At 34.6% G+C, this 12,625-nt stretch overlaps 1 protein-coding gene across 1 annotated transcript in view; it reads left to right on the forward strand.

The window, feature by feature from the left end:
- LOC107293460 (usherin-like) overlaps nucleotides 1–12,625 on the forward strand; it is a gene marked incomplete at its 3' end in the record, with an annotated part of 212,151 nt that overhangs the window by 66,293 nt on the left and 133,233 nt on the right. Inside the window, exons 9-11 of the mRNA XM_015822612.1 lie at nucleotides 462–657; nucleotides 2,163–2,293; nucleotides 7,419–7,614. Of these exons, the coding sequence (XP_015678098.1) occupies nucleotides 462–657; nucleotides 2,163–2,293; nucleotides 7,419–7,614 (523 nt within the window). The remainder of the gene's footprint in view (nucleotides 1–461; nucleotides 658–2,162; nucleotides 2,294–7,418; nucleotides 7,615–12,625) is intronic.

Here is a 12,625-nt window from a genome sequence, read left to right on the forward strand (position 1 = left end):
GGAATGGGGAAAGACCTATGAGGATCTAAAGGGCAGGAAGCAGAGCCCAGGGTGTCTCAGGGTTGGGGGAGGCCTTGGTAGGGCTAGGCTGGCAGGACTGGGCTTGTGCTAGGCATCCAAAGGCCTCCCCCACCTCTGAGTCACACCATATTCCACTTAGTGGTCTACACATTTGTTTAACAATTGCATTGGTGGGAGGAGCAGGGATGGGGGAATTATTAAGTGAGATACTTAATTTAACAGCTATTGCAACATGCAATTGTAATGGGTAGCTCTAATATGGTCATATCTCAAGGACTTCCTGTAAATAATTTGTAGAGCACAGTTTTTTAAAAATCATTTTTCTTTTCTTCTGTCTCTAAAAAAATTAATGATCGAAGGTCAATATGTAACAAGGGGCATATAGCATTTGTGTACCTGTTCCAAACAATAATTTCTGACTAATTCTCTATTTATTTCAGTGTGATCGCTGTCAGCCACTGTACAATGACAAGCCATTCCATCCAGGAGATCAAGTTCATGCTTATAATTGCAAACCTTGTCAATGTTTTAGCCATGCTGTAAGCTGTCATTACAACAGGACAATAGATTACTTTCCTAATGAATATTATAGAGGTGGTGGTGGAGTCTGTGATAATTGTCAACATAACACCTCAGGTAATTATCACAATCAAGTGGAATGCACATATATTTGCAGGGCCATATGCAGATGTTTTGTGGCTGGCTCTTCCAAAGTATCATTAATTAGAAGTGGATATAGAAAACGTAGAATTCTATAATGTGAATTATTTCCACCCAACCCAAGGACATTATTTATTGTGTAAATCCATGCATTACAGAAAGAAGTAAAAATTATGTACTAAAAAGTTGTAAGTCTGTTGGAAATACCAAGGTACAAAATAAGATGGAGCCTGTATCGCTAATTTCTATACATGATTTGCATGCATGTGTATTATTTGTAATATACACGATCACTATTGAAAGATCAAAGTATTTGTCACATTATGCAATACATATTATATGGAAGGGCCAAAGAAGGCATATTTTGCATAGACAAGATCCCAGATTTGTCCAGCACTGAACTGACTGAAATTTAAAGATTTTTTTCAGTTAAAATATCATAAATGGAAAATAAGTAATGAAGTATAGTTTAATTTAGCAATTTAAGTATAATGTCAGAATACTGTATGATAGTTGTCAAGAAAATAAAGAACACAGAGTTGCTATCAGAAGTCATTATAATATGATTTTGCTTTGGATCAGAAGCCACTTTAAAGAAGGCATGCCCATTCCAATAAAGGGGAAAGAACAATATGCTATGGTATTTGTGATTTTCCACAAATTCCCCTTTTAATAGGACCTTGTTGCTCTGATTGTTCTGATGATAGGTGTTCAAAAAATACAAAACCAAACTAAATTATAATGGGATAACTAGATGAGATTAGGCAGTAATTTAGGGATATTTTGCACTTCTGTGTCATTTAAAAATAAACACTATTGTTTTTAATCTCAGTGTATTATTGGGAAAAATTCCTATGTGTAATTCAGAACAATAGATACCCTCAAGTAGTATAAATTCTACTAGAACAAACTAACTCCTCTTCCTAAGGCAGTTTTGTTGGCTATTCTTCATGTGAATGGATCCTTGAATTTGCAGAAGTGACTCTGATCCAATGAATTATTTTAAGTACAGGACAACTCCACTGCAATCCTCTAATTTCATACAATTGTATTCTAATTTTGTTTCATGCCAAACATTTATAAAACAAGAACATGTACCTGCTTAAATCATCATTTTGCATGGTGATATTTTTTGGAGCTTTCAATACTCTTGGTTTTTGTTCTTAGCACCATATTGAAAAATTTGAAGTTTAAGAATAATTTCCAATTTTAAAAAATAGGTATCCAACAGCTGAGCTTCATAGGAATGTCATGTTATGTAACAGATGGAAGTTTAATGGAGTAAAGCACAGTTTGTAACAGGTTCATTGTTTCATATGCTCTGGATCACTAAATTGGCAGGTAGAGATGAAAGGTGCATTAAAATGGACGTCCTGAAAATTATATAATTCTCTCAAGGGAATTGTATTTAATTTTGAATTATACAGCTAATTTTCATGAATTGAAAGCTACATTGCATAACCTTTTTTTTTTTTTTGCAGGAAGAAATTGTGAGTTGTGTAATGATTTCTTCTATCGGCATATAGATGCAGATCTCTCAGCTTTGGATGTTTGTAAACCCTGTGAATGTTATTCAGCAGGCACCAAAAATGGCAGTTGCCTTTGCAATAAGGTAAGTGGCTTTGTCCTCAAGTTACTATTAAATTGGCTGCTATTGGCACTAATTCCCATTATCAAGAATGAAAAAAAACGGAGAGGATTCACCAAGTTCTTGGAAATTTCTTTTACTTTTTTAGATTTCAATATTTCTGCTTTACCAAATTCTCAAAATGAAATAACACTATACAAAGAATTCATGAAATACAGTATGTTAGAGATACCATGATAAGTATAGCCTTTATCTCATCCTTTAGAGAAATATGGAAATCTGTTGTAAGGAGGAATGCAAGGGTGGTTATATAAACACCAGTTTAGCCCTGAGAAAGGGAGGGAGGGAGGGAGAAACAGAGACAAACAAACAGACAGACAGATAGACCCTGTCAGGCTGTCAACATTCTATATTATAACTTGCAGTAATAGATTCCGGAAGTCCTAGTGGAGTTTACCCTACCTCAAGGGAATGACACCCTGCCAAGACAAACAGGTTGCCTGAATACATGTTGCCCTTAGTAAATTCTACTGTTTTAAGAGAAGCTCCCACCTACATAAATGTGTATAGGATTGCACTCAAAGAATATCTATAAAAGAATGAACCAGATGGTTCACTCCCACTTTCCTTGCTAGATCCCATGGATATAGGAAAGTTGACGGACAGTTTCCTTTTGAGAAAAGAATGTATAGTTCAGGCAAGACTGGGTTTTGATGAACTATAAATATTGGGATAAATATTAGAAAAGGGGTTAATGATAGAGTACATTAAAATCAGAACCTGAAAAAGGTTAAGAAACAGCATATATTTTGAAAAAAGGCAATGTAGCTTATAATTGCTGGCATCTTATGTTTCTCATTGTCTATGGACTTTTCTAATAGAAAGCAACCTTATATTATCAGTTCATTGGTGAATTTAACTTAGTAGTTTCTACAATTTGGCTTTGAAATGGATTCAGAAAGGAGAAAATATTTGTTTCTTCCTACATGAAAGAAATTCTTTTAAAAAGAATGGTAATAATTTTGGTGAGAATTTTAAAGCTATTTTCTCCAGATACCTTAAATAGGACAAATGTGGAGAACAGGATTTAATATAAACTCTGTCTGTCTGTCTCTATAAGAATGTCAGATGATACAAGGTAAAATGTCAAAAATCATGGTAAGAGTCTTCTAAAATGTAGGGAGATGATTTCAGAATGGAGTAAGGAAGAGTTCAGAAGGCAGTCATGTCTATATCAGTTTATTATTTTATTTACCATAATTGAAAAAAACCCTAATTTCATATAAAAGGTTGCCACTGATTTTAAACTCTTGGTTTTCATTTCCAGGTAAGCAATATAGTGTATTGATCAACCCATCTATTTCAAAGGGCAAGAAAACTATATGGAAAGATAGATGAAAATTTCTTACCTTATCACATTTTGGTACCCCAGTGCAGTGATGAGAAATATCTTGCCTTGGAACATTCTGAACATTCTTTTGTGTTATGTATGTTTTTCTGCTCACTGAGAACAGTCTTTAACTGGTACCTTTGCTTGTTCAAAAAACGTGAAAAACTAGGCAGTTTTGATGCCGTCTATCCATGAAGAGCTCATTGCTTTTACAATCCTTTACTGCAAGCCAGCAATGTGAAATACAACACTGCTGACATTAACCTTAAGTAATGAGTCTGTTTTTGTGTTCCTCATAAAGATGCCTGTTAGACCAAGACCATAAAACCTGGACAATTCTTTAGATTCCCAGAAGCAATTGAATATCACAGGGTGTGCAAAGAATGAATAGATGGAAAATAAATCCTTACTCATGGTCAGTCATGCCACGGTGTCCTCCCATTTGGATTACTGCAATGCACTCTATATGGGGCGGCCCTTGAAGACCACCTGGAAACTTCAACTGGTCCAGAATGCAGCGGCACACACAGTGATGAGTATCCCTAAGTTTATCCATGTAACATCTCTGTTGCATCAGCTGCACTGCCTTCCATTTTTTTTCCAGGTGCAAATCAAGTTGATGGTTATCACCTTTAAAGGTGATCACCTTTAAATATGGCCAGATTATCTTCAGGACTCTCTTTTCCTAAAATCATATACTCACCCTACCAGGTTAGATAGGCTGGGCATGCTCCTAGTCCCTACCCTTAAACACTGCCACCTTATAACAATTCCTTTTCTATGGAAGCCCTGTCCTAGGGAGCACTCTTCCCCTGAAGTTCAGCAGGCCTCTGTCATCCTAGCCTTCCATAAAAGCACTGAAGATCTGGCTTATCTCTCAAGGACGACATGACTGCATGTCGGAAGCATGGGTTTTTGATTGTAATGATTAGGATTTCAGTCATTTTTATATGATTTTTATGGGAGACATCCAGAATGTGATATAAAATGGGTGGCTATACAAATGTTTTAAATAAATAAATCCAATGCTGCTTCTGAAATTCTAGTTTTAATTGTTGATTATTCCACATTGACAATAGCTTAATGTTAAGTTGTTCTAATTGTAGGTAATAAGGCAGTTGCATGGTTTTCTTCTTTTTCTTTTGTTCATTTTAAAGACTGAAGCTTAGCAAGAGTGAGATATTAGGTGAAACACCAAGATGATATAAAAAAGAAAATAAGGAAAAATGGGCTGGTCTATACAGCTCAATAAGGCATAAATAGACTGTAGCAGTAAAACCAAGATAGAGCGGAATGATTAAGAGGCATTAAAAATAGATTAATAAGTCTGGAGAAAATGGGCAGAAATGAATTACATGAAATAGAAAGGCATTATTGAAGGAAGTGTTTCCAAGGCTGACCCATGGAAGATGGAATCGTAAGGAATAAGGTCCTGGCTCATGAAAATTAATTGTCACGTCACAAGGATAATTTTCAAGAAAGTGTGTTTAAATGGCTCAGAATACACTTTCCCTGCATAATTTACCATTCCGAGCAGTTCATCAATGCTTTTCTGTAAAGAACCAGTTATATGTCATTTAGCCTAAACGAAGATACAGAATTCCAGAAGAGAATAAGTATATAGGTTTTATCCTTATAGATTTTTTTAAAAAAATCCTTCAGTTTAGGGAAAATAATATTTCTTTTATTATAAAAGCACTTTATTATGTTCTGAAGGTATTTCAGTTGGACTTAAAAAAATACTCATAATCCAGGATGCAATTTCAGTAAATTTGCAATAAATGAGCTTAATAAATATGAACATTGTATTTATTCAGAAGTGAGGACCAATTGATTGGAATGGGATTTTCTATATATATGATGGCAGCCTAAATTAAGCCATTTAAATCCCATTAATTTCCACCAAATAGTTTTTGATTTCAATTTAAATGTTTTGAGAATCCTTAATTTTAAAGTTTGAATCCATGCTTTAAAAAAAAAGTTTGGAATTTAGATAAAGGCAACTGTCCAACTCAGGTTCAATATGATCCAACAAAATTAAACACTTTTAAGAACCTGTTCGTGAAGTCCAAATACAAATTACAGTTTTTTCACAAGGGCAATCATAAGATTGAGAGCTATTCATTCAGCATTTCAAACTGTGTCACTGAATAAAAAAATCAGGCATCAGGGTGATTACATGGGGTTCTCCTACCCTGCTTGAGGGTGATTTCTGAATGATAAGGGGAGGAAGTTGTAGTGGATTCCTGCATTGCAAAGAGAATTGCAAGAGATTATCTCCAAGATCCTTTTCTGTGAAAGTTACATACAATTATTTATTTATTTATTTATTTGATTATTTATTTATTTATTTATTTATTTATTTATTTATTTATTTAATAAATATGCTGCCTGACTACAAGCAAAACAGAATGATATATTGCTGATTGCTTCTGTAATTAGGCATTGAACTAGAGAATATGCAACAGGAAATATGGCTGTTATTGGTAGGCAATAAGATTAATACTTAAGGTAATATCCAACTTAAGTCTGAAAGAAATTGGTGAAAAGATTACAGAATAAAATATGTCACTTACTTATGAAGGAAATATACATATGTTTGCAGGTACTTGTGATAGTATCATCAGTTAGTTTAGAATATATATATTAAAATGTCAGTGTTTTTTATTGTAAAAATAAAAAAGTAGAAAAGCAGCTTACTAAAGTTCTAATTTAATTGATTTCCTATTCTCTTACCATTTTTTTTCCTTTCAGGTCACAGAGATTCAGTTATGACTCAATTGATCTCATGTTCTTTTAATTGAATTTAGAAGATCTAGCATTTTTTCCCCCTAAAGGCTATTAGAATGCATGAAACTTTATGCTTAGTGAAGTGAGATGCTAGTTTTCAGGGAACAAATCCATTCCCTTGAAACTATGATTTCTAAGCTGTAATAGTTAACAATTGCTGAGTGGTACGTAGACAAGAATTTTCAAGATGTACTTTCTAGCTGAATAAATGTGTTGGAGAATGATATCATTTTGAGGAAGTTATTTCCATAGGAAAGACCTAATCCTAGGGTAATCCATTGACAACCGTTAATTCTGAAATACCTGCAAGTGGTGATTCAGTCATTATAAATCCAGAAATAGAGAGACTTGTGACAGTCATGTACATTCTGTAGTGATTCCTGATCGATATGAAAGTTGCAGCCACTATAAACAATCTAGACAAGCTGCTGGACAGTTTTGGGGAGAGGAACATTTCCTGTACTACAGAAGTTTTTTTTTTTTTTTTTTCAAATATAAAAAAAAAAAAAAAAGTTTTTTTCCCCTTTTCTATGCAATCATGGTTGATTCTTAGACTTCTGGACAAGTCCCTACCAATTTCTTGGTAAGGTTTTTCAGAAGTGGTTTGCCATTGTCTCCGTCCTAAGGCTGAGAGAAAATGGCTAGTCCAAGGTCACTCAACTGGCTTTGTGCCTAAGGTTGGTAGGACTAGGTCTCACAGTCTTCTAGTTTCTGGCCTGATGCCTTAACTACTACAAAAAAACTGACTATCACTAGAGAAGATTCAGCATAGCTATCTGAGTCTCTTCTTTAGGTGAATGTATTGACTTCCTGCTGTTTCTCTAGTTCTCTTTTTTAGTGAATAACTGTTTTTGTTTGAAGATTATCTAACCTACCAATACATTCATATCACTAATGAGTATGCACAAGGCAAGAGAGGAAAAGTGCACTCAACATTTGACCACACTTTTTATATATGTTTTTTTTTAGATTGGAGGAAAATGTAATTGCAAAAGACATGTGTCTGGTAGACAATGCAATCAATGCCAGGAAGGATTTTACAATCTGCAAAAGTTCAACCCTGATGGCTGCAGCCCTTGTAGCTGTAATGCCTCTGGGACAGTTGATGGAGATACTACCTGTCACCAAAATTCAGGCCAGTGCAAGTGCAAAGAAAATGTTATTGGTAAGTGCCAGGCAAGAATCTACATCCAGATCTCTTTGCTTTTTCAAGACATAAAATGCTTGATGCCAAAATAATTGAAACCCGGATCAGACATGCAGTTTTCATGAGAATGTATACAAATCTGATTTAGCAGCATATACTTACTGAATACCCCTACCAAAAATCATCTTAAACTAAATATAATCTGCTATTCAGATTTTTCTGTAGTTAGCAGAGATTTGTAGGTATCCCAACAATACCCACTTTCAAGTAGTAAAATGTAATGTATTATTTGCTTAAGATTTATTTTTGGAGAACAGCATTTTTTCATAGTGAAATAAATATAATGCGCTGTAAGCTAAGTTTCTATGTCAGCTTCCAAAGGGCAAATGGATCTTTCCTCAAAATATTTTTTACTATAGGGTTGCTCCCTCCTTCTTTCTTTCTTTCTTTCTTTCCTTCCTTCCTTCCTTCCTTCCTTCCTTCCTTCCTTCCTTCCTTCCTTCCTTCCTTCCTTCCTTCCTTCCTTCCTTTCTCTCCTATGAACGTAAAGGTCAACAGAACTCTATAAAATCTATGTACTCTAGGATTTGTAATCATGGATCACTTAAATTTAATTTTTTAATTCAGTGTTAATTTAGTTATAATAAAATACAATCCTCACGGCTATTTATCATTTTTAACAATACATGCTTTTTTGTTTTCTAATCCCACAAGATTTTTCCAGAAATTAGATTTGATTAGGGGAGACACAACTATCTAACAACAAAATTTATCAAGTTCCCAAAATATAAAATGCATGTAATGCACTTTGAAATGTTGATAAATGGCAATAATACACAGGAGTGGCTTTGTTTGTTGGTTTTTGATGAAAGGAATGATAACTCTACGTCTTTCATACATGTGATTTTAATATTAATATTAATATCCTCCTATTAATATCCTTCCACTAATATTAACATCCTTCTATTAGAATCTGTTTTATTGTAGAAATAATATCATACTTCCTGGAGAGAAAAGTTTTAAAATACTAACAGTCCTTTGTTTACCTGTAGGATTTCTGAGTACAAGGTTAGAGTTTTGGTTTTAGTTTCACCAAAAAAATAATTATTTGAAAGCACTTGTGCAACTAATGTATAACCCAGGAAATGTAATGACAAAACCTATTCTAGACTTAAGTATGCCAAAAGGCATTTTGGGGGATGGGAGGGACATGTTTGTTTCTTTGCCAATAAACTAGTTAAAATGTAATATACATATTATATGTATACATATATGTATGTATGCATGTACAGTATGTATAAATCTTAACATATCTTTATTTTGGGGGAGAAAAAAAGAATCTATATATAATCTCCTAATTTCTAAGGAAAATTATTAGATGTAATTTCAATCATTTAGCTGAATAGTTACTCAGATTTAATAAACTATATATAAACTATTTTATATATTTGTTATTAACCATTTGAAAACAGAAGTTAAAGTAACCACAAATTCACTAAAACTCTAAAAGTAAGGGTTTTATAAGATACATTATCTTACAGGGTTCTCGTTTGTCCTGTTTGATACTTAAGATTCTTTTCTAATTGGAAAATATTTTTAAATAATAAAAATTAAAGAAATCAAGCTTAAGTTGTCATCATTGTGTATAAACAGATGGTTTCCTCATACTGGGGCAAAAAACAAGAAGTGAACATGCCTATAATTTTATTAAGAAATTATAATAAACATTGGAAGGTTCTGTTTTACTTTTTAATTGTATATGGAGGATCACAGTGTTTTCTATATACGGCACTGAACAAACTGAACAAAACTGTAATGGGTGGAGGTAGACTTTGACCAAGGCATTTGAGAGGCATTGAGCACCTATTCTTCAAGCTTATAATCTAGAACAAGGTCAGAAAATATACAGAAAGCAGAAAACTTACAAAGTCACTTTGAAAATCAATAAGGGTAAATGATTACACTCTAATGTGTAATTGTATAACACAAGCATAAAATATATGCATATACATATATAAAAGACCTGGGGGAAAATGTTTGCCTAACGTTTGGGTAAGACATTCCTGTCACTGGAGTACCAACGTGAAAAGTTCTTTCTTAACTACTTGCCCATTGTATTGTTTATCTATTCTATAACAAATTTATATTTCCCCATTTGTTTGAGATAGCAGTGTATAAAGCATTTCCTCCCATGAGGTAGGACATTAACTTCCATACTTTCATTAACTGTGTATAAAGTAAACAATCTGATGTACCCACTATTGCTAGTTTTTTTAACTACTGCACAAAATATTGAAAGAGTCTTCATGAAAGATGTGTATTTATTTTAAATAAACATGTGAATACTTTAAAAAAATGCTGGTTGTACATTACAAGTAACCTTAGAGGCTGTTGTCACTATATCAGTTTAAAAAAGCCTCATAACCGAAAATGTAACTAAGCACAGCAGTGTTATAGAACAGGCCCTGTTCAAGTTAGCACAACTGTTAAATCTTACTAATGATCCTATCACTACTAAAATACATTAGCACCAATAATTTTATTAAAGTAGGTGATTTATCTAGAATAAAAAAGGGGAGAAGAATGTGAATTAAATGCCAAGCATGTTAACTCCCCTGTACTTGTTAACATTGAATGGGATGCCCTGTAGGCCTTTGCTAGTATCGTTAGCAATAGATTACCTGTCAGGAATATGTATGGCATATTCAAATAAGCACGGTGCATATTTTTAAAACTGATACGATATGAATCCGTGTAGACCAATTTTAATAGTTCAAAATGAGTCATAATTCTTGTTAACAATACAGTTATTTTTAAAATTTGCAGCAATAGTGCTCTTTTTTTATTTTCCTTATTGAAATTAAATGATATGCCTTAGGTGAGCCATTCATCACTGCTGAAAGAACTTGCCTTCTATTGGAGTTCTCCACTTTTTGCCCATATCTAATATGTTTCCCACTGTTTGGGGATTTGTTTTTTCAACATACAATATTCTAAGTATAAATTTGTGTACCCATGTGGCTTTTTGAAAGGAAGAAGATGTTTGTTAAGACAGGGAACTCCTGATTTATTTAATTTAACATGTGACACAACCAACTGGACAATTACAATTTCATTTTATTTTTTAAATAAAGTATTCAACATTAAAATCTTCATTTTTAAAAGAGGTGAAGCACTTCTCAATTTATTCACTTCACTTGTATATTAATAGACTGTACATTCCCTCAAGATTTAAAAAAAAAAACATAGTCTTCAAGGCAGCTTAAACTAACTTTCAAAAGAAAATTGATAGAGGCTGTTTGATGGTCCTTCTTTATTTCTTAGCTGTACATGTATATATAATAAATATCTATATCATCCCTCCCTCCCTCCCTCTCTCCCTCTGTCTCTCTCTGTCTGTCTCTCTGTCTCTGTCTCTGTCTGTCTCTCTGTCTCTCTGTCTCTCTCTCTCTCTCATAATATTATGGCTTGGTGGAACATGGAAAGATCTAGATCAGCACAGTCACTGTTTTAACATTTACACAAGGAATCAGATTAATTTTATTAAATAACTTAAAATGGATTGCAAACATGGATATTTAATATTATAATTGAGATAGACTGAGAATATTTTCTTGGCATAGATTGCAAAATGATTCCTAATTACTATTTATAAATTTTACCAATATTAAATATATACAAATAGGCCTTGACTTACAACTGGTCAGATAGCGACTGTTCAAAGTTATGATAGATCTATCTGGGGGCTACTTATAATCTGAATTTGAAGTTTCACTGGTTGCCCCTCCCCACAGTCATGGGCACTTGGCAACCAGGATGTATTTATGGTTGTTTATAATGTCCTGCGGTCACATAACCACATTTTATGATGGTTTTACCCAAACTTGGCATTTACTTGAGGTTTTTGGCAAAACTGTTCCAAGAGCAATGATTAGTTCACTTAATGACTACAGTGTTTGCTTAATGACTACTGCAAGAAACACCATAAAATAAGGTCAGTCACATGAAAGACCAATTTTAAAACCACCATGACTTAATAACTATAAGAAGAGGACTACCTGGGTTTATAAACCTATCACTGTGAAAAAGGAAGATTTTCATAGGACTTAGGATCTGAGCTTCGCCCAGATCCATCTTTCTACCTATAGTATATCTTACTAATCCTTCTCTCTTCAGTTCGTTCTCCTTTCAAAATGTAAACTGGGAAATGTTGCGATGATGGGAGTGATAGTTCTAATGCCCACCCATCTTAAGGCATGTGCTGAAATACCAAGTGTTAAGTCCTGGGAATAATGGCGCTTGAGACGATTCATCTTCAACAAGTCTTTATTGTTTGCTCCACTCTACGAACAACCAGAGCAGAGGCACGCAGGCCTCTATTTATACCCTCTGATCCCCGGGCAAGTTCAACCAATCATGAGGCGGGCTTTTCCCGCCTTGCGCATGCGCACAAGGCCGGCACCGCTCAGTCTGGTCCCGGGCAGCTTCTGCAATTGCCCGGGACTCTTGCAACGTCCCGAGCCTGCATCTTGCAGGCTCAGGACACAACACCCCTTTCCCCTGGATGAAATAAGATTGCGCCCACATGGACGCCATCCTATAGATGGTAATGTAATTAATAATAAAATAAAGTTACACAATGTATAAGGTGTGGGACTGTTCATTTGAACCAGATCCAGTGACTCCCCCCGACCTTGTTTTACTTAAATACAACCCGCCAGTACATTCAGTCAGCTCTCGCTATGTACCTATTCACCTTACATAATCGGCTAGGTATTTGGGAGGACCTCTTGCCCTGAGTGACCTTCTCAGACCTGGAGAGTTTGTATAGTTATCTCTGTGGCCGCTTGCTCTAGGTGAAGTGCCCTGTGAATGACCAGTGACTTCAGCTTGGCTTTCCAGCCCGTCTCCTGTAATTGAGCAGTCCGGGCCCTGTTGGTCGTTAAACCTGGTTGACCAGCCCTCAATGGAGTTATCTAACCCCTGTGAGTTCATTCCCGTGTTCCCTGAAGGAATGTAGGATTCCTGG

This window comes from Protobothrops mucrosquamatus, unplaced genomic scaffold (genome assembly GCF_001527695.2).
Source record: "Protobothrops mucrosquamatus isolate PMUCROS unplaced genomic scaffold, P.Mucros_1.0 scaffold1626, whole genome shotgun sequence".
NCBI classification, from domain to species: Eukaryota; Metazoa; Chordata; class Lepidosauria; order Squamata; family Viperidae; genus Protobothrops; species Protobothrops mucrosquamatus.